Source organism: Panthera uncia (assembly GCF_023721935.1).
Source record: "Panthera uncia isolate 11264 chromosome C1 unlocalized genomic scaffold, Puncia_PCG_1.0 HiC_scaffold_3, whole genome shotgun sequence".
NCBI classification, from domain to species: domain Eukaryota; kingdom Metazoa; phylum Chordata; class Mammalia; order Carnivora; family Felidae; genus Panthera; species Panthera uncia.
Genome location: NW_026057584.1, coordinates 32,213,463 through 32,241,390, shown reverse-complemented (window position 1 = coordinate 32,241,390; position 27,928 = coordinate 32,213,463). Strand labels below are relative to the sequence as shown.

Here is a 27,928-nt window from a genome sequence, read left to right as displayed (position 1 = left end):
CGGGCTGATGGCTCGGAGCCTGGAGCCTGTTTCCGATTCTGTGTCTCCCTCTCTCTCTGCCCCTCCCCCGTTCATGCTCTGTCTCTCTCTGTCCCAAAAATAAAAAAAAAAAAAAAAAAAAAAAACGTTGAAAAAAAAAATTAAAAAAAAAAAAAAAAAAAAGTTAGCATCACTAATATTGAGGCAAATTAATATCATATACTTTCTCAGAAATAACACACTGAGAAGATATATTACCATTTTGTGGTGTTCCTGACAAAATGCATTACCCGAATCAAATTGTAAGACATTTTACAAAATAACTGACCTAAAGTTGAAAAAATGTGAAGGTCAAGAACACAAAGAAAGCCTGAGGACATGTTCCAGATTAAAGGAAACCTAAAAAGACATGACAACTAAATGCAATGCTCAATCCTGGACGGGATCCCAGACCCTGAGAAAATACATAAATATAGGTATAAAGAACATTATTGGGACAATTGCTAAAATTTGACTACGGGCTGTGGATTAGATCACAGTATTGTATCAATGTTACATTTCCTGATTTTGATAACACTACTGCAGCTATGTAAGAATATCTTTGCCCTTAGGAAACACACTAAAGAATTTAGTCATAAATGTCTGCAACTTATTCTCAAATGGCTCAGAAAAAAAATGTATGTGTGTATGTATGTGTGTAAATATGTATAAAGGGAGAGAGAAATAATAATTAGGCAAAAAGTAAACTACAGGTGAATCTAGGTAAAGGGAATGTAGGAGTTGTTTGCATAAGTCGTCTTATAATAACTTTTCTGTAAGTTTCAAATTATATCAAAATAAATTTAGAAAGAGAGAGAAGAGGGGTGCCTGGGTGGCTCAGTCAGTTAAGTGTCTGACTTTGGCTCAGGTCATGATCTCATGGTTTGTGAGTTTGAGCCCCGCATCAGGCTCTGTGCTGACAGCTCAGAGCCTGGAGTCTGCTTAGGACTCTGTGTCTCCCTCTCTCTCTCTCTCTCTGCCCTTCCCCCACTCATTCTCTCTCTCCCTCTCTCTCTGAAAAATAAACACTAAAAAAAATTATAAAAAAAAAAAAAAAGAAAAGAAAGAGAAAGGAAGGGAGGGAGGGAGGGGAGATAAAGAAAAGTCTGCCCTCAGGAAATTGTAGTTCAGTTAGGAAAACACAGGATGTCAACTAATACATCATGTAAAATTCAGAAATAAAGGACAAAACCATATAAGCTGAAAAACATTTTTACTAAATAAAATAATGCAGCTTAAGGTCCCTGAAAAATAACTGCAAATTTCTCCAACACATGATTTTTATTACTGTATGCATGTGTTACCATTCCTAACCTGCATTTGCCTGGTTTACTCAGTTAACTTTTTTAGCTTATTTTGGTCATTATAAAATTAGTTTTACTTAATGCAAATAAAAGCTTACCACTTTAGAAAAATAATGCAAATAAAAGCTTACCACTTTAGAAAAATGCAAATAAAAGCTTACCACTTTAGAAAAATTTCTAAATAGAAAAATATCTATTTAGAAAAAATAGACAATTCTTTCACAGAAGCAAAGACAATCATTTCTAACCTTCGGATGAAAAATGAAGTAACTAGGGGTGCCTGGGTGGCTCAGTCGATTAAGCATCTAACTCTTGATTTTGGCCCAGGTCATGATCTCACAGTTGTGAAATCAAACCCCGCACTGGGCTCTGCACTGACAGCACAGAACCTGCTTGGATTCTCTCTCTCCCTCTCTCTCCCTCTGCCCCTTCTCTGCCCATGCATGTGCTCTCACTCAAAATGAATAAACTTTAGAAAAATTGGTTGGGGTGCCTGGGTGGCTCAGTCTGTTGGGCATCTGACTTTGGCTCGGGTCATGATCTCACAACTTGTGAGTTCGAGCCCCATGTAGGGCTCTGTGCTGATAGCTCGGAGCCTGGAGCTTGCTTCGGATTCTGTTTCCCTCTCTCTGTCTGCCCCTCCTCCACTCATGCTCTGTCTCTCTCTGTCTCAAAAATAAATAAACATTAAAAAATTAAAAAAAAAAAAGAAAAATTGGTTAATGTCATAGTATGTCAGGAATAAGTCAGAATTTGTTCTAAATCGAAGACTAATACACTTGACCCTTGAACACAGGTTGAACTGACCCCAGTTTTATGCAGATATTTAAGATAAATATGGTACAGTACTATAAATATATTTTTCTTCCTTGTGATTTTAATAACATTTTATTTTCTCTAGCTTACTTTATGGTAAGGATACAGTAAATAATACATATACAAAATATGTGTTAATAAAGTGTTTATATTGGTAATAAGGTTTCTAGTCAACAGTAGGCTATTAGTTTCAGGGGAGTCAGAAACTATACTTGGATTTTTGACTGCATGGGGGTCAGCACCCCTAGTCCCCACACTGTTCAAGGGTCAACTGTATTTAATCAAACAATAAGGCTTAAGCTAAATACAGACTTCAAGATGGTTTTTTAAGTTGCTTTGATATTAAAAATGTTGTTACTAAATGTGAGAACAAAGGGAGTGAAACACTTGTATCCTGCATTATTCATCAATATATTCCGTGACCTCCTGCCTGACATCTAGAATAGTAAGTGCCAGAATTGACCAAATATCCCCTCTTCAACAAAGCTGTCTGCTTCATTTCATCTCCCTCATAAATGTAAAAATCCCAGGAAAGACATTTACAACACATTGCTGATAGTACATTCAATACAGTCCCTCATACAATCAGCCAATCCATCTAAATAAAAGTCACATCACTAAACTATAATTATCACAGAGCAATTCATCAGTGTCAGCACCAGGAGGCTCAACTATTTTTCTCAGCCTTTGCCCTCTTTCTTATTTTGATGACTACTATCTTGGTTCAGATCCATACTATACTGTCCTCACATTATTCTACCAACTTCCTAACTGACCTCTCTTTTTTAATCCATCACTGTCAGACTAATCTTCCTTAAAAACTTTTTTCATGCCATGATTCTGATCAAACACCCACAAGGGTTTCCCATGACATTCTGAATTAAGTAAAACTTTTCATCAAATGATTTCACACCCTCTCTGACATGGCCTCAACCGAAATTTTCAACCTTATTTTCTACCTTTCATACTCAGTATTCTCAAAAAACAAGCATGCTTTCTTAACATAGTCTGTGTTCATGTTTTCAACCTGACTGCAACCTCTCAATCTGTCAAAAAAAAAGGGGGAAAATACATTTCTTTCTCTCCCTAAAATCCCACTGAAGTGACAGTAAACAATTGCAAAAGGGAATAAACTCAAAGGTAATGAAGGCTAGAGATGGCAAAGGCATCCAAAGATCAGAGATTCTGGCAAATTTTTGGAAGACAAAAACAGGAAGATACAGAAAGATGAACCAGAGCAGGAGCCTTCAAAGCAGGCATTTTTCACTCAACATTTATTCAACAAATATATATGAGCACACAGTGTGTGCCAAACACTGTTCTAGAAGCTCAGGTTATAGTTATAAATGTGACAAACAAGGGATCTGTTAACAATGAACTTGGATTCTAGTTAAGGTAGAGAAATATTAAACAACAAAAACAAAAAAATAAGAGCCATGACAAGTATGGTGATAATTAGGTTACAATTATAGGGAAAGTGATGGGAGTAGCTTCTCTAGATTGGATACACAGAAAAGGCCTAATTAGTGATGTTTAAACTAAGATATGAATGACAAAAAGATGTCAGACATGCACAAATCAGAGAGAAGAACATTCCAGGTACAGCATACAAATTTGGTGCGTCAGGAAACAGAAAGAAAGAATAGTCTGATAGGAAGAGAGAGCCAGATCATTCAAGGATTTGTAAACCAAGAAACAGAAGTTTGGATTTTATTCTAAGAAAGCCCTCTCGAGGTCAATGACAAGTCATTCCTCACAAAAAGCTGCAGCAGAGGTGGGGACCATTTTTGGAGGTAGACAATAAAATGCGCAAAGGGATAGAGGTGGGAAAAAGGATGCTCAGCAGGACAAGAACCAGTATTCCCCACACTGGCAAACCTAGGGAAATTCTGGCACTTGCTTCTGGGTTAATGAAGCTAGAAAAAACAGCTCTCTCAAGCCTAGTAGCAAGCCTAGGTAACCAATATAAATGCCAGAAGCAACCAGATGTAAAACAATAGGGAGTGGGTGGTCCTAAGAACCAGAAGGCACAACCTCAGCTAAAAACATTCAAAGTTTTAAAAAGTTTATTCTAAGGGCACCTGAGTGGTTCAGTCATTAAGCGGCTGGCTCTTGATTCTGGCTCAGGTCATGACTTCATGGTTTGTGAAATCGAGCCCTGCATCAGGCTCTGTGCGCTGACAATGTGGAGCCTGCTTGGGATTCTCTCTCTCCCTCTCTCTGCTCCTCCCCTGCTTGCTCTCTCTCAAAATGAAAATAAACTTTAAAAAAAATAAAAAGTTTATTCTAGAATTTGATGAAGTTGTTTAACCTTGTAAAAACATTAAAACTCAATGAATTTTATACTTTAAAAAAGTTAGTTATATATGTGTATTATATCTCAATTTTTAAAACAAAAACTAAAAAAAATTTTAAGCACTGTGCTAAACAAAAAAGAGTTGGATGCTACTTTCTCTAAGACGCCCATAAACTTTGTACCTCTCTATGGCATTTACAGCAAATCAGCTTTATATTATGTGTACTTTGCCTTATCACCCTCCACACCCAACTAGGTTGCAGACTTCCGGAGAGAGATCATATGGTTCTCATTTGTCACCCCAGAGCCACTATCAAAGAAATATATTTTTTCTTCATCTGAATTTCAACTTTTTTCTGTTAAATATTTCTAATTTGATGGACTCCAAATAGAAGATGACATCTAATTTCAGAGGACTCAAAACTAAAGGTGCACTTCTTTAAAAAAGAACAAAAAAAGTGGCTAAATTATCCAATTTTCCTTTTTTTTTTAAATTTTTTAAAAATGTTTATTTATTTTTGAGACAGAGAGAGATAGAGCATGAACGGGGGAGGGTCAGAGAGAGGGAGACACAGAATCTGAAACAGGCTCCAGGCTCTGAGCTGTCAGCACAGAGCCCGACACGGGGCTCGAACTCACGGACCGTGAGATCATGACCTGAGCCAAAGTTGGCCGCTTAACCGACTGAGCCACCTAGGCGCCCCTATCCAATTTTCAATAAATACTAATTTTAAGGAACCAACACATTTATTTTTTATGTTTATTTATCTATTTTGAGAGAGACAGTGCATCCAAGCGAGAGCAGGGGAGGGACAGAGAGAAAGGAGAGAGAGAATCCCAAGCAGATTCTGCACTATCAGCACAGAGCCTAAAACAGGGCTTGATCTCACAAATCATGAGGTCATGACCTCAGTGGAAATCAAGAGTCAGACACTTAACCAACTGAGTCACCCAGGTGCCCCGGAACCAACACTTAATTTAAAATTAATATCGCTATCAACAGAAGAATGGTTTAAAAAAAAAAAAAACTGAAGAAAATTCTACAATGCACTTTAGTTTTCACAAAATATTTTTATAATATTTCTATAAGGTTGTTTCTAGGGATATGATTTGATTCAATAGCTATATTAATAATATGACTCTCCTGGGGCACCTGGGTGGCTCAGTAGGTTAAGTGTCCGACTCTTGATTTTGGCTCAGGCCACGATCCCACGGGTTCGTGAGATCGAGCCCTGTGTCTGGTTCTGCACTGACAGTGCAGAGCCTGCTTAAGATTCTCTCTTTCTCTCAAAATACATAAATAAAAATTTTTTTTAAAAATGACCCTCTTAACAAGTAACAAATGATAATAGTAAGGGTTCCTGCACATGACAGAAACCTAATTGAAATTAATTTTATAAACAAAGAACATAATCAAATTCAAAGTTTAAAGAAATTCGTCAGTACATTTATCACACTGTATCTCTTCTCTCAACTTCATCTCTATTTCTCTCCTTTCCAAGGTTTCATTCCAAAATTCTGTACTCCTATTCTGCAACCTGCTTTATATCTCCATCTCTTTTTTTTTTTCTTCCTCTTTATAAAGAGAGTGCACGCACACACACAAGTGGGAGAGAGGGGCAGAGGGAGAATCCTAAGCAGGTTCCATGCTCAGTATGGAGCCTGATGTGGGATTCGATCCCACAAACCTGGGATCATGACCTGAGCTAAAATTAAAGTTGGACAATCAGCCAACTGAGACACCCAGGCACCCCTGTATCTCCATTTCTTTAGATTCTCTCTTCTCATTCTGTCCCATCAATATTTTTCTCTCCATATCCCTGAAAGAAGCTACTCCCAATTCCTAAATTTCACAAATCACTAAAATAGATTTTTAGAATTAACCAGAACACTGAATTCATACAACTGCTAAAATAGATTTTTAGAATTAGCCAGAACTCTAAATAAAAACTCAAGATTGGGGAGAAATCACTTTACTAGTAAATCCCACATATAGTAGTAGTTCTTCTTCCATCTTTGCATATCAGTATTTTATTCTGGCGGGAGTCACAAATCCAACCAGAGATGGCTCATTATTCCTGACATTAACCAGCCACAAATGGAAATGGGTAATATTTAATGGCCAAGAATTGCTTTGGGTGAAAAGATAGGGCAAATAGTTACTGAAATTTTCATTAAGAATTTGCAAAGGTGTCAAACAGCAAATGCTAAAACATCCTTTAAAATTTTTAACACAAATTCTGGTTAACAAGAAAACTCAAGTAGGTAAATATTTCATTTTTATGACCTAAGTCTGAATTAGTAAGGAGAGAACCTTCATTATCTTATACTAGTGAAAGGGTCTATTTAAAGAAAGTCTGCAAGATATTCCTAGCCTAAGTCATCTAAGACTAAATAAGGACTCAGGAGAGACTGGAAATTCTTATTCTACCACTTAACTAACTACAACTTCAGGCTAAATCATTTAAATCCTTAGGTCTTATTTTCTTAATATGCAAAAGAAAAGATGGACTAGCAAATCCAAAAGTCTCACCCAATACCTCCCAACCAATTTTGGTTCTAATTTTTTTAATTTATTTACTTATTTTGAGAGAGAGACAGAGCCTGCATGAGTGGAGGAAGGGCAGAGAGAGGATAGAGAAAATCCCAAGCAGGCTCCATGCCCAGCGCAGAACCCAATGCTGGGCTCAATCCCATGACCACAAGATCATGACCTGAGCCAAAATCAAGAGTCCAATGCTTAACTGACTAAGCTACTCTGGCACCCCTGAAGTTTTATTTTTTAATTACTGACTTTATACTCTATATAGCCTTAGGAAACTCAGTGACTCCATCAAGTGTAATAACATTCTTATTATAGCGATCTTACAAGAAGAAGAGAGAAAAGGGGGTAGAAAACTTATCAAAAAAGTAATGGCTGAAAACTTCCCTAACCCGGGGAAGGAAACAGATATTCAGATCCAGGAGGCCCAAGACCCCCCCACAAATTCAACCCAAGGAGATTCACACCAAAACACACAGTAATTAAAATGGCAAAAAGTAGTGACAAAAAAACTTTAAAAGCAGCAAGAGAGGGGTGCCTGGCTGGCTCAGTCAGAAGAGCATGTGACTCTTGACCTCGGGGGTCATGAGCTTGAGCCCCACACTGCCAGTAGAGACTAAATAAATAAATCAGTAAGTAAATAAATAAATAAGAAAAAAAAACTTTAAAAAAAGCAGCAAGAGAAAAGCAGACAATTACATAAAAGGGGAATCCCATAAGGCTATAAGCAGATTTTTCAGCAGAAACTTTGCAAGTCAGAAGGAAGTAGCATGATATATTCAAAGTGTTGAAAGGGAAAAAAGCTGCAGCCAAGAATACTGTATCCAGCAAGGCTACCATTCAGAATGGGAGAGATAAAGAGTTTTCCACACAAACAAAAACTAAAGGAGTTCACGACCACTAAACCACCCTACAAGAAATATTAAAAGGGATTCTTTGAGTATAAAGAAAGACCATAAGTGAAAGTATGAAAACAAAACAAAACAAAACAAAAAAAAAACCACAAAAGCAGTAAAAATAAGTATTTCTGTAAAAATCAGTCAAGGGATTCACAAAATAAAAGGATGTAAAGTATAACACCATATACCTAAAACATGAGGGGGAGAAGACTAAAGAATGGGTTCAAACTCAAGTGACCATCAACTTTATATGGACTACTATATCCATAAGATGTTATATATAAACCTAATGGTAACCACAAATTAAAAATCAGTGACAGATATGCAAAGAATAAAGAGAAGAGGATCAAAATATATCAGTAAAGAAAGCCAACGTACCATGAAACAGAGCAAGAGAAGGATCAGAGAAACTCTATAGAAACAACCACAAAACAAGTAGCAAATGGCAATAAAAATATATCTATAAGTAACTATCTTGAATGTAACTGGACTGAATGCTTCAATCAAAAGACATAGGGTGATAGAGTAGATAAAAAACAAGACCCAATTATATGCTGCCTATAAGAGACTCATTTTAGACCGAAAGACACATGCATTTTGAAAGTGAGAGGATGGGGAAACATTTATCAGGTAAATGGATGTCAAAAGAAAGCCAGAGTAGCAATACTTATATCAAACAAAACAGGATTTAAAACAAAGACCGTAACAAGAGTCAAAAAAGGACACTACATAAAATTAGAGACAATCCATCAACAGCATATAACAACTGTAAATATTTATGCACCCAACATAGAAGCACACAAATACATAAAACAGTAAATAATAATTAACTCTAATAAAATAATAGTAGGGGACTTTAAAACCCTACTTACATTAATGGATAGATCATCCAAATAGAAAATCAACAAGGAAACAGTGGACTAGATAGACTTAATAGACATATTCAGAACATCCCATCCTAAAACAGTAGAATACACATTTGTTTCAAGTGCACATAGAACATTCTCCAGAAGAGATAACATACTAGGCCACAAAACAAGTCACAACAAATTTTTAAAAGTTGCAGTCATACCATGCATCTTTTCTGAGCACACACTATGAAACCAGAAATTAACTACAAGAAAAATCTGGAAAGAGCACAAATACATGGGGATTAAATAACATGCTACTAAGCAATGAATGGGTCAACCCAGAAATCAAATAAGAAATACAAATTACATGGAAACAACTGAAAATGAAAACACAATGGTCCAAACTCTTTGGGATGCAGCAAAAGTGGTTCTATGGGGGAAGTTATAGCAATACAGGCCTATCTCAAGAAGTAAGAAAAATCTCAAATAAACAACCCTACACCTAAAGGAGCTAGAAAAAGAACAATAAAACCCAAAACCAGCAAAAGAAAGGAAATAATAAAGATTAGAGCAGAAATAAATGATATAGAAACTGAAGAACTAGAACAGATCAATGAAACCAGGAGCTGGTTCTTTGAAAAGATCAACAAAATTGATAAACCTCTAGCTATACTCAAAAAAAAAAAAAAAAATGAAGAAAGAAAGAAAAAAAAAAGAGTTAATGAGAGGACCCAAATAAACAAAATCACTAAGAGAAGAAATAACACCACAGAAATGCAAACAATTGTAAGAGAATATTATGAAAATCTGTATGTCAATAAATTGGACAACTTAGAATAAATGGATAAATTCCTAGAAATATACAACCTACCAAAATGAAAGCAGGAAGAAATAGAAAATTTTAACAGACCAATTCCAGCAATGAAATTCATCCAGTAATCCAAGAACTCCCAACAATATAAGCACCTTCACAGGCAAATTCTAACAAACATTTAAAGAAGAATTAATACCAATTCTATTCAAACTATTTAAAAAAATAGAAGAGGAAGGAAAGCTTCAAAATTCATTCTATGAAGGCAGTATCACCCTGATACCAAAGCAGATAAAGATATCACAAAAAAAGAGAACTATGAGCCAATAACTCTCATGAATAAAGATGCAAAAATCCTCAACAATTAGCAAACCAAATCCAACAATATGTTAAAAAAACTATTTTCCACATTCAAGTAGGACTTATTCCCAGGATGCAAGGGTGGTTCAATATTCGCAAAACAATCATTGTGACACATCACATCAACAAAAGAAAGGTAAAAACCATATGATCATTTCAACAGATGCAGAAAAAGCATTTGACAAAGTACAACATCCATTCATGATTACAAAAAAAAAAAAAAAACCTGCAAAGTAGGTCTAGAAGGAACATACCTAAACATAATAAAGGCCTTAATTGAAAAACCCATAGCCAACATCATACTCAACGGTGAAAAACTGAGAGCTCTTCCCCTTAAGTCAGAAACAAGAAGGGGTGCCTGGGTGGCTCAGTTGGCTAAGTGTCCGACCTCGGCTCAGGTCATGATCTCATGGTTCGTGAGTTCGAGCCCCGCATCGGGCTCTGTGCTGACAGCTCAGAGCCTGGATCCTGCTTCGGATTCTGTGTCTCCTTCTCTCTCTGACCTTCCCCTATTCATACCGTCTCTGTCTCTCAAAAATAAACATTGGAAAAAAAACAACAAGGATGTATAATCTCACCACTTTTATTCAACATAGAACTGGAAGTTCTAGCTGTAGCAATTAGACAACATAAAAGTAAAACCCACAATAAAGAAATCAAAGGCAGGGGCGCCTGGGTGGCTCAGTCGGTTAAGCGGCCGACTTCGGTTCAGATCATGATCTCGCGTTCCGTGAGTTCGAGCCCCGCGTCGGGCTCTGTGCTGACCGCTCAGAGCCTGGAGCCTGTTTCAGATTCTGTGTCTCCCTCTCTCTGACCCTCCCCTGTTCATGCTCTGACTCTCCCTGTCTCAAAAATAAATAAAACGTTAAAAAAAAAAAAAAAAAGAAAGAAATCAAAGGCATCCAAACTGGTAAGGAAGAAGTAAAACTTCTCTTACTATTTACAGATGATATGATTTTATATATATAAATATATAAAACTCTGATGGGGCATCTGGGTGGCTCAGTTGGTTGGGTGTCCGACTTCGGCTCAGGTCATGGTCTCACAGCTTGTGAGTTGGAGCCCCACGTCGGGCTCTGCGCCGACGGCTCAGAGCCTGGAACCTACTTCGGATTCTGTGTCTCCCTCTCTCTCTCTACCTCTCCCCCACTCATGCTCTGTCTCTCTCTGTCTCAAAAATAAATAAACATTAAAAAAAAAATTAAAAAAAAAGAAAACTCTGATGACTCCACCCAAAAACTATTTACAACTGATAAATGAATTCAGTCAGTTGCAGGATATAAAATCAATATACAGAAATCTGTGGCATTCCTATACACTAATAATGAGGCAGCAAAAAGTAAAATTAAGAAAATAATCCCATTCACAATTGCACCAAAAATGATAAAATATCTACAAATAAACGTAACCAAAGAAGTAAAAGACCTGAAATCTGAAAATTATAAAACACATGACAGAAATGAAGACAACACTAAGAAATGGAAAGACATTTCATGCTCATAGGTTAGGAGAACAAATGTTGTTAAAATGTCTATACTACCCAAAGCAATCTACAGATATAATTCAATCTCTATCAAAATACCAACAGCATTTTTCACAAAACTAGAACAATTCTAAAATTTGTATGGAATCACAAAAGACCCTAACAGCCAAAGCAATCTTGAAAAAGAAAAACAAAACCAGAGGTATCACAATTCCAGACTTCAAGTTATATTACAAAGCAGTAGTAATTAAAACAGTACTGGCATAAAAATAGACATACAGGTCAATGGAATGGAACAGAAAACTCAGAAATAAACCCACAACTATACGGTCAATTAATCTTTGACAAAACAGGAAGAATATCCATTGGGAAAAAGAACATCTCTTCAACAAATGGTGTTGGGAAAACTGGACAGCTACATGCAAAAGAATGAAACTGGACCACTTTCTTACACCATGCACAAAAATAAACTCAAAATGGATTAAAGACCTAAATAGGAGACCTGAAACCTGAAAACAGAGCACAGGCAGGAATTTTTCTGATGTCAGTCATAGCAACATCTTTCTAGATATGTCTCCTGAGGCAAGGGAAATAAAGGCAAAAATAAACTATTGGGACTATCTCAAAATGTGAAGTTTCTGCACCGTGACAGAAACAATCAACCAAACTAAATGGCAACCTACGAATGGGAGAAGGTATCTACAAATGACACATCTGATAAAGGGTTACTATCCAAAATGTATAAGGAACTGATACAACACACACACACACACACACACACACACACACACACAATAATCCAATTAAAAAATGGGCAGAAGACACGAACAGACATTTCTCCAGATGACATCCAGATGGCCAATGGACACATGAAAGGATGCTCAACATCACTCATCATCAGGGAAATGCAGAAGAAAACTACAATGAGGTATCACCTCACACCTGTCTGAATGGCTAAATTCAAAAACATAAGAAACAAGTGTTTGGCAAGGACATGGAGAAAAAGGAACCCTCTTGCACTGTTGGTGGGAATGTAAATCCAGTAATTGCACAATTGGGTATTTATCCCCCAAATACAAAAACATTGGATACATGCACCCCTATATTTATTATAGTGTCGTTTACAATAGCCAAACTATGGAAGCAACCCAAATGACTACTGACTGTTGAATGGATAAGGAAGATATAGTATAAACATACAATGGAATATTATTCAGCCATAAAAAAGAACAAAATATTGCCATTTGGATAAATGGCAACATGGACAGAGCTAGAGAGTATAATGCTATGTGAAATAAGTCAGTCAGAGAAAGTCAAATACCGTAAGATCTCACTAGTATGTGGAATTTAGGAAACAAAACAAATGAGGCATTCCAAGTGAATTCATAGGTTAGCTTTCCTTTTCGGTTAAAAATACAACCAGAGTTGGGTTCCTCTATAATAAAACATACCAATTTAGGACAACTGTTACCTGCATGCTTCTCTCTCAGAAGACAAGAAAGAACAAAGTTTAAATTACTATTTGAGAATATTGACAATTCTAGGTTCAAATAGAATTAACTCTGCTTATTTGTACAATAAAATAGTAATGTTTCACTTCAGATTAGTACTCTGACAAGAAATAATACTGTTCATTCAATAAATGTGCAATGAAATACTACTATGAAGTTGGGCACTGTACTGGTAAGTTATAGGGAATACAGCTATATAAAGAGTAAAATAGGGTCCCTCCCCTCAGGCAATTTTATTAAAATCTCCAACAACAAAACAGAACTTTTATACTGTTTATACTTTTTACTTTTAAAATGAATGCACCTACTTCTACATGCTACAATATTTTAAATTTGAAATGTTTTTATATTACACACACACACACACAAGCACGTGGTGAGGGAGTTTAAAGACAAATTTTGTAAGGATACATTCAGCATTTTCAGAATAAATAATCTCTACTCTTTTGTTATAACCATTCACCAACTAGCTGATAACTGCATTTTTACTCTACTATACATGATTACAAAAAATTAAATATGTTTCCCCAAAAAACATACTGGAAGTAAAATCAGTCAGGGGTTGTTAGCCAAATAATCATCTAAATTATCTATACAGATGTCATAACATAGGAGTTAGTGTATTTTAGTCAATTCTTCAGGATGAAACAGGTTTATAGCTAGGACAGCTAATGTATCTTTAGAGAAAACACTTTTATACCACTTAAATAAACATAAGCAACAATGCCGTTACTCAAAACTCTTTAAAAGCTTTGGTCTGTGATCAGAAAAAATTTCTTTAACAGACCTTTGAAAGAACACAACTTCCATGGATGAAAAATTTCATTGAATATACTGCAGAACCTCATACTCCTTATCCTAATAACTATATTTCCAGAAACAAACTAAAAAAAAAAAAAAACCCAGACCAGAAGTTGGGGAGGATGTGGAACAAGAGGAACATTTTTGGTAGGTACATACATTCCTCATCACTTCAGAGAGCCATTTGGAGATTCCATATCTAAAGATCCTGCAATAATACCTCTAAGTGTCCAAGTACTTAAGAGACAAATGTCAGGAAAAATGTACAAAAAAATTCACCACAGCATTCAAAAGGTGAATGGAAAATGATAAAATATAAACCAGATAAAAATATGAACCAGATCTAGAAGAATCAGCCTGAATATTGTAAAACCATCTAGTTGAATAAAAAAATGAAAATTTTAGGAGGCAAATATAGTTTATGACTTGTATGTAATTCAAAAGCACAGAACAGCAATAAACAAAATTTTATGGATACATGTGTATTAAATGCACTAAAACACGAAGCAGAACAACACAAATTGTTATCTAGGAGATTTCTGCTGTACCCATTGTATCTCTTCAAATAAGTTATTTGAAGAAAATAAAAACTGATTACTACAGTTTATGAGTATATGCAGATGTCTATCATGTTTTACACTTTTATTTAAAATGTTTTAGGGGCATGTGGCTGGCTCAGTTGGAAGAGCATGTGGCTCTTGATCTCAGGGTGGTGCGTTCGAGCTCCACTCTGTAGATTACTTGAAGTTAAAAAATAAAATTCTTCAAAATTAAAAACTAATTAATTAATTTATTTCCACTTCCACCACAGGTATAATCATACTTCTACTCATGCTGCTCCTAGGGTGGAAGATGACCATCGTGCATATATATATACACCTCCCCCTCCAGGAACCCAGGCATAAGCCACCCACCCCAACACTCACAGACAGAAGCATTCCAGTGCACACAATCCCAGATGATACATTTCCCCACAGTTTAAGTTGACTTTAGACACCTAAGTATTTCCCCTGAGGAAGTGCATCATTCCTGGGGTACTGCAATACCAGGTCAATGTGTGGAGTAGATGGAGCAAGCTCCTATTCCATCTCCCTGCTCCAAAAATCTACTTACTATATTATCCTGGGACAAAGGATGCATTGGATATTAAACAGATAAGAACAGACACCACACTTGATCTTAACCAAAGTCCTAGAAGTGATAAAAAAACAAATTTATTTTAAAATGAAATTCAAAGATGGATAAAAAAAAGTTGTGAACAAGTATGCTCAAAGACAAATATTAAGGAAAAAAAAAAAACAGGGAAAAATTGGGGGGGGGGGGCAACTAAATATCCTACAAGAAAAAAAAAACCAAATCTGAGTAAACTGGGGTATGTTTTATGTCCATTCTGGATTATAATGCAGGTGCTGTAAATTATTCCTAAAGCATTTAATGTATGGGAAAATGCCAGTGATAAAACTTTAAATGAAAGAAGCAAAACTAAATTGTGCATACTTAATGGCTATATAAACATACATACACAAAGGTGAGAAAATATATCAAAAATTTAAACTGTAGTCATTTCTGCCTGGTAGGACAGAGTTTTATTTTCTTCTTTATATATCTCTAAACGTCACATATTTCCATTAATGAAAGGGGGAAAAAAGGAGAAGGCAAACTACAAACTCAAAATCCTCTTGTAAAAACTTACTTCCCAATTAACCTGATAAGATTCTGTTTTACTTTTATTTCTAAAATTATTGGACTATGTTAACAAAGATAAACCTCTTTAAATATTAATATTCACAACTATACAAGCCAAAAGAATTACACCAATAACTATACAGCTGTAAAATTATACTTTAAAGTTTCTAAAGATACCTGTTTAATCTCTGCTGTTTCTAGCACTGTCACATCAAAATATATGGTCCCTTCATCTATGCATTAGACAAGGTTTTCACATGGAAAATCTCATACCAAATCTTAATTTATATCATAAAAATAAGCATGTGTAAATAACAATTTGGCTGTAAGAAATGACACAAATAGGACAGCATGCAGTGTTCACATAACATACTCCATGGCAACTGAAAAATAAAAAATACTGTTTAGAGAAATTAAAGACCTAAATAAATGGGCAGATATACCATTATTAATGGACTGAAAGATGGAACATTATATGTCAATTGTCCCCATATTGAACTAAGTATTCACTATGTAATTATAGCCAATATCCCAATGTCTGATTCTAAAATTTACATGGAAAAGCAAATGACCCAGAACAGCCAAAAGAATCTGGAAAAAGAACCTGGGGTAAACTATCTGCCTTCAAGATTTACTCTAAGGCTAAGTAATCAAGACAATGTAGTAATGGCAAAAGAATTGAGAATTCCATCATTGTAACAGAATACAGTCCAGAAATAGGCTCATTTTACAATGTCAAATGATTTTCAACAAGGATGTCAAAGTTGGTAAGTTGAAAAGGAAAGGTTTTGTTTTTCTACCATTCCTGAGATATAGTTGACAAACTGAAGTACAAAGCTTTTTTTAACAGATGCTGGAGCAAACATATAAATATTGAGGGTGGGGAAGCCTCCACTTCTTTATCAAACCATTAACAAAAATCAATTCAAAATGGATCACAGACTGAAATGTAAAGGCTAAAATTATAAAGCCCTTAGGAGAAAACATAAGATACCTTTGCAACTTTGGTGTAAGTCAAGATGTATAAGGATAGAAAACACTAAACCATGAAAGTAAAAATATTTTGATAAAGTCCAATATAAAAACTTCTTCTCTTTGAAAGATACCACTAAAAATATAAACAGGCAAGTCACAGACTAAGAGAAAATATTCACAAATATATCTGATGAGGGACTTGTATTGAAAAAATATAAAGACTTGCTACAACTAAACAATAAAAAAGATAACCCAATTTTTTAAATGGGCAAGACTTGCAGTCATTTCCCAAATGGCTAATATGAACCTGAAAAGTTGCTCAACATTACAGGGGATCAGGGAAACGCAAATTAAAACTACAATGAGATACCACTACATATGCATTACAGTGGCTAGAAGGCAAAAGACTGACAATTCCAAGTGCTGTTGAATATATAAAATGATGTGTACAACTTTGGCTAAGTTTGTCAGTTTCTTGAAGGATTAAAATTACACCTAGCCTATATAACCCAGCCATGTTCTCATAGGTATTTATCCAAGAGAAATAAAAGAGACTTGTATACAAATAAAAGAGACTTGTACACAAATGTTATAGCAGCTTTATTAGTAAAAGCCAGAAATGGAAGCAGTCAAAATATCTATCAACAGGTGAATGGATAAATAAGCAACGATATGGAACAATCTAAAAATCATTATTCTACCTGAAAATAAGCCAGATTACACACACACACACACACACACACACACACACAGAAAAAGAGAGAGAGAGAGAGCGAGCGCGAGCGAGAGCGCGCGAGCATACGCCCGCGCGCTACAGCGTGGGCAAGCGCTAGAGCTCAGGGAGAGGGAGGGAGAAAGAGAGAAGGGGGAGGTGAGGGGGAGAGAGAGAGAGAAAAACACTGAGTGATTCTACACATAAGATTCTAAGAATGCAAACTAATCTATAGTGACAGGTTGCCTGGAGACAGAGGGGAAGGGAGATACGACTTGCAAAGAGTTATGAGGAAACTTTGGGGGATGATGGAAATGTTTACTATCTTGATTGGCAGTGATGGTTTCATGTGTGTATGAAAACACATCATATTGTATACCTTAGTGTGTAGTTTATTATATGGAAATTATATCTCAATAAAGTAGAAGAAAAATTTTTCAAGAAACAAGCAAACCAAAAAACTTTAGAGCAGAATTAGAGTCAAGGTAGTGGCTAGCCATGAGGGGCAGGGGTATAGAGAAGCAGATGTGGGGCAGGGGGCTTCTGGCACACCTGTGTTTTTCTTTTTTTCATCTCTGTACTGGTTACAGAAGAGCAGTCAAGTTGTAAAAGTGTACACTTATGATATGTGTACTTTTCTGTATATTTTTCTTCAATACTGTTTTTACTTCTATTTAAGTGTTTATTTATTTTTGAGAGAGAGAGAGTGAGGCAGAAGATAGAGGGAGACAGAGAATCCCAAGCAGGCTCCCCACTGCCACTCAGAGCCTGACGCGGGACTCAAACTCACGAACTGTGAGATCATGAACTGAGCCAAAACCAAAATTTGGAGGTTTAACCGACTGAGCCACCCAGGCGTCCCTCAATACAAAGTTTTTAAAAGAAGATATAACATCTACCTATGACCTAGCAATCTGACTCCTTTATCCAAGAGAAATGAAATATCTGTCCACAAAAAGACCTGTACAAACATATTCATAGCAGTTTTCTTCACAATGGTCCCAAACTGGAAATAGCCCAGGTGTCCATTAATAGGAAACTAGATAAACAATCTATGGTACACACTGCTTGTAAAATTGAATATTACTCCACAATAAAAAGAAACAAACTACTAACGCAAGCAATAACATGCATGTGTCTAAAGACCTCATGCTGGGTGCAAGAAGTCAGGGATAAAAGAGTACATATGCACAATCAACTAATAGAAAGTTATAGAAAAGGCAAAATTTACCTATGGTTGTAGTTGCTTCTAGGAGAAGTAACTAGGATAGGGAGAAGTAGAGAGAGAGTGGGGGAAGGTAAAGGGTAGTCATAGAAATGTTTTAGATCTCACTAGAAATGTCAGGAAAAAAATGCTCACTACGAACATGGAAAAATTATGTCTATCAAAACTAGTGAATAACTAAATTAAATGTTTAACTGGTACCTTTAATTCACCTTCAATAATCCTCAAAAGCATAATGCAAAATCCAAATTTACGTTTCTGAAAAAAGTCTGTAATTTCAATTGCGGTGAAGAATGAATTTTATTTAGGTCTCACTTTGCTGTGAAGTCTCACTTTACATATTTTTCTTCTATAAACATCATTTCCCAATCATTAAGAAACTGAGAATGTCTTGTCCCAAGTACTTTTGTTTGTCTTTGTTTTTTGTTTTGAAAGAGAGAGAGAGTGAGTGAACGGGGGCAGGACAGTGGCAAAGAGAGAAGGAGAGAGAGAATCCTCCTGCACTGACTGTGCAGAGCCCAACGTGGGGATCCATCTCAGGAATCGGGAGATCATGACTTAAGCTGAAATCAAGAGTTGGATGCTTAACCAACTGAGCCACCCAGGTGTCCCCTACGTGCTTTATTTTTAAGATGGATTCATATAATAATATTATACACTACAAAATGGAACTCTTCTGAAAGGTCCATTAACAATAATAATTCAGCAAGACTGTATAGTGGTTTCTAAAATGGAGGTGACTCTACCCCAGGAGGTAGGAGTGATGATCTAAGAAGAACATATTAGGAGCTCTTTTTGTATTTAATCTGTATCATACATATGTATTTTAAGTATAATATAAGGTAATAGAATATATAGATTTCCTTAACACACAAAATGACACTGGCATCTTCATTATGGCCACCAATCGATCACACCTGATATAAAGTAATCCAAGTATTCTGGTACTAAGTGATTCTAAGTATTCTGAGACAGTGATAGTATTTGCTAGATTCTTTTTCAATAATGAAATAAAGAACACGACTTTTTGGAATGTGCTACAAGAAATGGGTTCAGAGAAGATACAGTTTCAACAGTAAACAATTTCCTTAATAGAAACAGTATTTTATGGAAAAACTATATTGTATAATCCTTCATGAAGCAACTGTTTTGATTTCAACAAAAGAAAGTTGGGGGCAGGAAGTAAGATTTAATTTCAAAAGCAACTACTGCCAGCAAAAGACAAGCTGAAGCAAGAAGATTGTCAAGTGTTATAATATTTTACTGATGTAGTTGAGGAGTGACCATCGTATTTTATATCAAACAGGTTTATTAGTTGTTTCATGGCAAAGTATTTAAAAGAGGTGTCAAAAAGTTAAGCATTTATTTTTTTACAAAGAGTCTAAATTTGTGGACTTTCTGTGGTGACTATAGTAGCATACCACCTAGCCACTGTTTTCAACAGCAAAAACAAAAAATTGGTTAATCTGTACCTTAAAAATCAATGAGACATTTTAAAACTCAGTAAGAAAATATCTGTTTTCCAAAAGAAAACAAGGTGTGTCATCTTGAATCACTCACATATCCTAAAAACAGAGAAACCATTTTCTAAGTCTTTCAAAGCTTTCCAGGGTTTTCTATGGATTTTGAACACATTTATTAAAAATATATCAGTGCAAATCCTCACACTGGAAAAGCAAACTTTACTAGCTAAATCTGCAAAAGTGATGGATGGAAATTAAACAATGGGTATCTCCAGTAAGAAAGCACAGCCAAATATATACTTATTCTTTTTGGGTATATGTCCCTATATAAGCTGCCTTCTAGTTAAGACAAGCATTAAAACCAAGTACCAAATTAAAAAGATTTAAGATGCAGACTTTGGAATTTCTGTATTACCAAGTAGTAAACCCAAGATTTTTTCAAACATAATGCAGCATAGTCATTGCTCCTGCTTTAAAAAAATATGTATTTATTTTAAAATTGTAAACAAAAAGGTTTTGTAGCCATTACTAAAATTTATAAAGTACTCCACTCATAGATAAGGGGATCATGATTCCCTTCACTAGTCTCTAAAACCATTTGTTACAATATAAAATAAACTAATCAATAAAGAATTATTCTTTATAAATAAAGTAAACACTATTAAACATTATTAGATTTTAGTGAATCCTTTCAGGAGATGCAACCAACTGTAAATAATTCTTCAAATAATAGTTTTCATTAAAAACTTTACTCAATTTCTATTCTGCTTAAGGGACTGAAGTATTTCAGATGAGTAAAAGCAGGGCCAATGATCCAAAATTCAGGGGAATTTAAGACAGTACAATCATCTACAACACAAAGCAAATCAAGTAAGGTCTAGAGAAATGAAGAAGAAAGCAATTCTGCTTGGTGTCTAACAGCTTCACAAAGAAGGTGTATGAAGCTGGGTCGCAAAGTGAGATTTTGACTGGAAAAAATAGAACAAAGCATGTCTGAGAACCATGGATAGAGGCATGAACAACCTGGGGTATGAAAAGAATATACTGTATATAGTTGTTTTGCTGTACTCACTTAGCTAACACTTCTCTTCACATATCAAATTTAGCAAGATTCTTTTAAAGGTATTTTCCAAAAAGGCATCTACCTCTTAAGAACCGTTACAAAATTGGTTTACTGCAATTCTACAATATTTGGGCCTATCTAAAATGTTTATAGTTCCAATTATCTCCAGATTCACCATTCTTCACCAGGGGGCTTATATTTTAAGTGTCACATAATGACAAGACATCATTATGGACCTCCCAACCTTTTCTTCTCATGTAAAGGGATGACTTACTTGTCCTTTCTTTTCTAAATCTAATCCCTCCCCTTTTTCAAATCCCAGTACCATGTGCTTTCTTCTTGGACTCTGCTCCCTTGATTACATTCTCTACTGATTCCTTGTATCCTGCACTTAAACCGGAATCCTGTTTTAGAGGGGTGAATACCTAGCTCTTCTGACTTCTCCATTACATCTAGCTCTGCCCAACGAAGAAAAACAATATGTATTTTATTAGCAGCAAAATATATACTGTTTTAAAAGCCAATCTGTAAATCAAGAGTGATGTATTTTAAGACATCTGCCCCAACATGTGGTAAATTACATCTTAAAGTAACAGCAGTAAGAGCATGGGATGAAGCTTTAGAGAACATGTAATTTGGGGGTTTTCTAATATTTCCCAATAAAACTTTCCCAGATGAAATTTTTTAATTTAAATCCAAGTTAGTTAACATAGTGTAATAATGATTTCCGGAATAGAATTCAGTGATTCATCACTTACAAAAAACAGCCAGGGCCCATCCTAACAAGTGTCCTCCTCAACATCCCTTGCCCATTTAGCCCATCCCCCCCCCCACCCAAAACCCCTCCAGCAACCCTTAGTTTATTACCCGTATTTAAGAGTCTCTTATGGTTTGTCTCCCTCCATTTTTAGATTACTTTGCTTCCCTTCCTCTATGTTCAACTGTTTTGTTTCTTAAATTCCACATATGAGTGAAATCATGATATCTGTCTTTCTCTTACTGACTTATTTCACTTAGCATAATACACTAGTTCTATCCATGTTGTTGCAAATGGCAAGATTTCATTCTTTTCAATCGCTGAGTAATATTCCATTATATATATACCACATCTTCTTTATCCATTCATCAGTCGATGGACATTTGGGCTTTTTTCTTACTTTGACTATTGTTGATACTGCTGCTATAAACACTGGGGTGCATGTCTAGATGAAATCCTTTTTATTTTTTTCTTAAATGTTTATTTATATTTGAGAGAGAGACAGAGACTGTGTATGAGTGGAGAGGGGCAGAGAGAGTCAGAGACAGAATCAGAAGCAAGCTCCAGGCTCAAAGCTGTCAGCGCAGAGCCTGACACAGAGGGGCAACTCACGAGCAGTGAGATCATGACCCGAGCCAGAGTCAGACCCTTAACCAACTAAGCCACCCAGGCACCCCTGAAATCATTTTCTTTTTTTAAATGTTTGTTTATTTTTGAGAGAGAGAGAAAAATAGAGTGTGAGTAGGGGAGGGGCAGAGAGAGGGAGACACAGAATGCAAAACAGGCTCCAGGCTCTGAGCTGTTAGCACAGAGACTGATGCGGGGCTTGAACTCACAAACTGTGAGATCATGACCTGAGCAGAAGTTGGACACTTAACCGACTGAGCCACCCAGGTGCCCCTCCAGATGAAATCTTTATACAGCATCTCAGATACGTAAAACTGACACAAGTGCTGCTAATGCTATTCTATGTTCAAATATATTAATTTATTACCAACTCAAAGAGACAAGTTAAGGATTAAGTATGTTAGTTATAGTCTTATAACAATCTAAGCAAACCATTTATTACTGTAAAGTTTTGTTTTGATTTCACCCAGATAAGTAATTCCAAGTAGGTAGCAGCTTTTGTAGTCTCAGGATATGCTTCAGTTAAATTGAAAAAAAAATTTTTTGTAAGTTTTTTTTTTTCAAAATTGGTTTTGAATATGTTGTTACAGTTTTCAATTTGTTAAAAAAAATTTTTTTTACCATGCAACAAAACCTTTATTAACATTTTGAATAGCTATCTAAAAAAACATCAATTCAGCTTTAATGAAACTGGTAATATCTAAACCTAGAGTGGGGCAGATGGCTAGAATGCAGAGTAATGCCATCATTGGGTATATAAATTCAAGACTGAAGAATTAACAGCCACCCCTCAGATGGAGAACCAGGTGCAGGGTTGATCCTTTCTGGGTGCTGTAATCAGAAAGAGTGCGGCTATCTTCCAGCAGCTTTGCCTGCAAAAAGGTGAGCCTCTGCTGGTCAGGGCAGATCCCTTCTTTATCTTGGATCTTAGCTTTCACATTCTCAATGGTGTCACTGGGCTCCACCTCCAGAGTGACGGTCTTGCCAGTCAGGGTCTTCGCAAACATCTGCATACCACGCCTCAGATGCAGGGCAGGGTACAGGGTCGACCCTTTCAGGATATTGTAATCAAAAAGAGCTTGGCCATCTTCCAGATGCTTGCCTGCAATAATGAGCCTCTTTATCCTGGATCTTTTTCTATGGTGTCACTGGATTCCACTTCCAAGGCAATAGTCTTGCCGGTCAAAGTCTTAGTGAAGATTTGCATGTTGACCTGCTAGCGAATGCAAAGACACTAAATCCAATCACAGTGAGTCACCTCCACACCGACACACAAACACCCAAACACCCGACAATGCCAGCCACTTGTGAACTAAAATTTTTTGTGTATGTATGCGAGGGTTGCTGAGGTCTTTCAATGGAGAAAAAACAGTCCTTTCACCAAATGGTGCTGTAAACTGGATATACACATGTGAAAGGATGTGGTTGGACCCGTATCTAACACCACACATAAATATTAACTAAACATAAAAGCTTAAACTATAAAACTGTTAGAAAAAAACATATGGGAAAACCTTCATGGCATTGGATTTGGCAATGATTTCTTGGACATGACACCAAAAGCATCAGCACCAAAAGAAAAAAAAAGATAAAGTGGACTTCATTAAAATGAAAAACTTGTGTACATTAAAGGATACCATCAACAGAGTGAAAAGACAACCCATGGCAATGGGTTGTAAGTCATTGTAAATCATGGATCTGATGTGAAATTAATACCCAGAATATATAAGGAATTCCTAGAACTCAACAACAACAATAAAAACCCAATTTTTAAAAATGGGCAAAGGACTTGGATAGACATTTCTACAAAGATACACAAATGGTCAATAAGGACTTGAAAATATGCTCAATATCACTAATCATTAGAAAAATGTAAATCAAAACCACAATAAGATGCCACTTCACACTCATTAGGATGGCTATGATAAAACAAAACAAAACCCTGAAAACAGCAAGTGTTGCTGAAGATGTGGAGAAGCCAGAACCATTGTACACTGCTAGTAGGAGTATAAAATGCTACAGCCACTGTGGAAAACAGCATGGAGGTTCCTCAAGAATCAAACATACAATTACCATAAGATCCTGCAATTCTACTTCAGGGTATATACCCAAGAGAACTGTGGTGTGTGTGTGTGTGTGTGTCTGTGTGCGTGTGTGCATACACACACTTAAAAAAAGAACGAAATTCCAATTCATGGTATACAATGAACTTTGAAGACATTATGTTAAGTGAAATAAGCCAAATACAAAAGAACAAATATTGTAGGATTCCATTTATATAAAGTACCTAGAGAAGTCAAATTCATAAAAACAGTAAGTAGAAAAGTAACTACCAGGGACTAGGGAGGTGGGGGGGGGGGGTACAGAGTTATTATTTAATGAGTAATTTCAGTTTGGAATGATGAAAAAGTTCTGAAGATAGTGATAATGGTTGTACAACTTTGTGAATGTACTTAATACCACTGAAATGTACAATTAAAAATAGTTAAAATGGTAATTTTATGTTGTATATTTTACAATAAAAAATTTGTGTGTGTTATATATTTTATTATGGTGGCAGTATAAAAATGTAGTTAAGAAAACAAGCTTAAGAATTATGTTGAATGGTTTCACACCCAGCTCTGTCATTTTATACTTCTGTAGTCTAAGCCTGTTTGCTCAGACTGTAACAGAACCTACTTCATAGAATTATGGCAAGAATTAAATAAATTTTATATGTAAAGCATTAAAAACAAGGCATGTCATTTAGTAGTCACTTTTTATCATTGTAGGTTTTAAATACATTTTTAATGAGATTTAAGTGAAACATCCGCAGAGCCCTTGAAGGTCCTCCTCAAAATTCCAGAGTTCAGTAAAACACACACTGAAAACCAGTGATCTAATCCAAATTTCTCATTTTACAGGTAAAGGAATTAAAATCCAAGATAAGAGGTTAGCCTAGGTCACATATCTTGTTTTGCTAATATTAATTATTCTAAAATAAGAGTTTGAGATTAACAATAATGTTGACATTCAAATACTTCAGAACCAAAGCAAAGCCATGAGATTCTATAGACTCTATGAATAGTGTGATACCATCCACCATGCTAATCTAAAAAATACAGTAATTATGTATGGGGTGAAAACCAAAAGGTAGCAAAACCAAAAGGAAAGTCATCTCAATTATTCTCAAAGATATGCTTAAAAACACTTCTTCAGAAAATAAAGTGTTAAAACATTAGTGAAAACCAAATTATATTGACCAAGAGTATGAGGCACACCCAATATGTGCACACTACTCCACTCCTGTTAGCCACTTACTATATAATCTTAGTGAGACCTCTCAATCTGAAAAATCAGCTTTTTCTACCAAATGGAGCTAATATGCACCACGAGGAAACATCTACAAATAATTCTTTATTAAATTCAAACAGAAGAGAGCAGCAGTCCAAATTACCCAAAATGTCTAATCCAAAAACTCATGTATTAAAGCTTTGTTGACATTTTTGTACTTCTTTGGATAGGGCTAGATCTGGTTTCTGGGAAATTCGCAACACAAAAAGCAAAATAACAGAGACAATCTTTGAAGGTCAGACTCAACAAGAGCGGAAAAGGCTTTTGAGCGTCTCTATTTTGCCCTTCCCCCATTGGTCTTACTCAATTGGGCTCTCAAAGGATAGTGCCACCTCTGCTTGGAATGTCCTCCCCATCTACATCAGCTGAAATTCTACCCATTCTTAAAGGTTCCACTTAAATGCCACAGCTTCCATGAATTTTCCCCCCGTGCTCCCAATCTAGAATTAATCTCTCTCTCCTCTTTGCTCCCATATTTTGCAGCTCTACTTCAACATTTTATTATATAATGCATTGCATTACAATTATCTACCTTAACTTCTTCCCCCACCTTACCCTCAGGTAAATCTCAAGAGCAGTAGGCTAAGGAAGAAAGGAATCAACATTTGCTAACACCTCAGAGCCTTGCAAGGTGCTAGGCATTTGGCATACATTATCTCATTCAATCTCTTTGGCAACCACCTGGGGAGATAAACTGGTGATGTTATTCCCATTTTACTGATAGAAAAGTACTGCTGAGAGTTAACAGCTTTACCGTCACGCTACTAGACAATTCCAGGTTTATGAAGCCTCTGGTTTCCCTGGCTTCAAAAAGCTCTTTCCATCAAGCTGTGCTGAAGGTCTTGTCCACTTTGTGTGTCTCTCACTCTAACAGACAAGAAGGTATTCCACAAAGATTCGCTGAATTTAATATTCCTCTGAACTCACTACCACCCTTTTAACAATCCGTTCACGCTCTATCCCTAGCCCATTGCCTTTACGGTTCCTATACAGATTTTACATACACACAGGCAGCTCTCCAGATCTTCAAAAGAAATGCTGCAGACATATCAACCCTTATGGGGAGGTTAAGTGAAGAACCTTTCAGTTCTCCCAGACTTCCCCAACTGCTCTTCCCACAAAATAGAAGAAACCTCCCCCACACGAGACACATTTGATGCGATGCTTATACCCTTCCAAAAAGCTCTCATTTCATACTCAGCAACGTCTTCGTGCTTACAAGCAGTAAAGGCTTATGCGGTTCCCAGTTCACACTGTGGGGACACCCTAAGACACTGTCTGAATAAGAAAACCGCATCTTACAGACTCTTGAAATGAAGGCATCCTAATAGTATTACTCTGCCTCCCTCTCCTCCTTACCGTCCCCCCCCCCCCCCCCCCCCCAACGAACTGCAGTTTGGATTTCCGGCGGGAATGCACACGGACACAGCAACGTGAGAGGGGGCTCAAAAGCAAGAGCGCAATTACTTAGCCTGCTTAATTAGAAACAAGACGCAGAAGGCGCCCCGCATTTCTGTATCTCTGCAATGAATTCATGTATGGAAGGTGGGGGCCACCGAAGCCCGAGGAATCCCAGACATGGAATCACTGGATTCTGCGGCGAGTCGGGGAAGAGTCCTTTCCTCCTCGCGGTCCCGGGCCACCAGCCCCCCGTACTGGGTCCAACCCCAACCGCACCCTCCAGGCGGTCCTGTATCTCATTGTCTCCCTCCGTCGCTGCCCCCAGGGGCGCAGGGGGCAGCCCAGGCCCCAACGACCCCCACCCACCCGCCGCCGCCGCCGCCTAGCCGGGCGTGGTCCCACGAGCCCGGCCCGGCAGCGACCCCGCCCCAGGCTCGGCTGCCCGCACCGCGCCCGGACGGCTGGGCCGCGCCAGGCGCCGGGAAAATGGAGGCGGGAGCAGAGGCAGCGCCTCACAGCCCGCGCCCGGCCGGCTCCCTCCGCCCGCCCCGAGGGTGAGGCTAAACACTCACCGCGGCAGCTGCTCGATCCTCCAGCGGCCCTGGGCTGGCCAGCCGCCGCTCGCGCTGCTCGCGCTGCTCCCGCCGCCACCCCGCCGCCTCCTAAGGCGCGGCGCTCCTTCCCCGGAGACGCCGTGAGCGCCCGCAGCTCTCGCGCCGCGCGCACCGTGACTGACTGACTGACCGACCGGGCGGGGCGGGAGCGCGCAGCAGGCGGGGCGGCCGCAGCGCCCAGCGGTGGCCGATCCCAGTGGGGCCGCGTCCGGCCGAGGCGCAGAAGGCGGAGCTGAGGGCCGGGCAGCGGACGGGCGGACCGACTCACGCCCCGCCGCTAGCTGCCCCCGCCCGCCGCCAACCACTCACTTCCGGCGCAGGCGGCCGCGCCCGCCCCTCCCGGGCGTCCGCCCGCCGCCCCCGCCGCCCGCGCCCCCCGC

General features: G+C 37.5%; 2 protein-coding genes and 1 non-coding gene across 4 annotated transcripts in view; all 3 read right to left on the bottom strand.

The window, feature by feature from the left end:
- Nucleotides 1–27,872, bottom strand: part of RAPH1 (Ras association (RalGDS/AF-6) and pleckstrin homology domains 1) — a 105,456-nt gene extending 77,584 nt beyond the window's left edge. Inside the window, exon 1 of one of the 2 annotated variants that reach the window (XM_049615089.1) lies at nt 27,507–27,872. The gene's annotated coding sequence lies outside the window, so the exon portion shown is untranslated. The remainder of the gene's footprint in view (nt 1–27,506) is intronic. The other variant, XM_049615090.1, reaches the window with a different exon arrangement.
- Nucleotides 14,706–14,894, bottom strand: LOC125912029 (U2 spliceosomal RNA). Its single transcript, XR_007454595.1, has one exon. It is a non-coding gene; the product is annotated as a U2 spliceosomal RNA (small nuclear RNA).
- Nucleotides 21,708–24,030, bottom strand: LOC125911290 (ubiquitin-like). The gene is given in 3 exon segments (XM_049615123.1): nt 21,708–23,316; nt 23,318–23,335; nt 23,337–24,030. Coding segments are annotated over 3 exon segments (429 nt in total). The 5' UTR covers nt 23,408–24,030; the 3' UTR covers nt 21,708–22,976.
- Nucleotides 27,873–27,928: the final 56 nt, after the last annotated feature.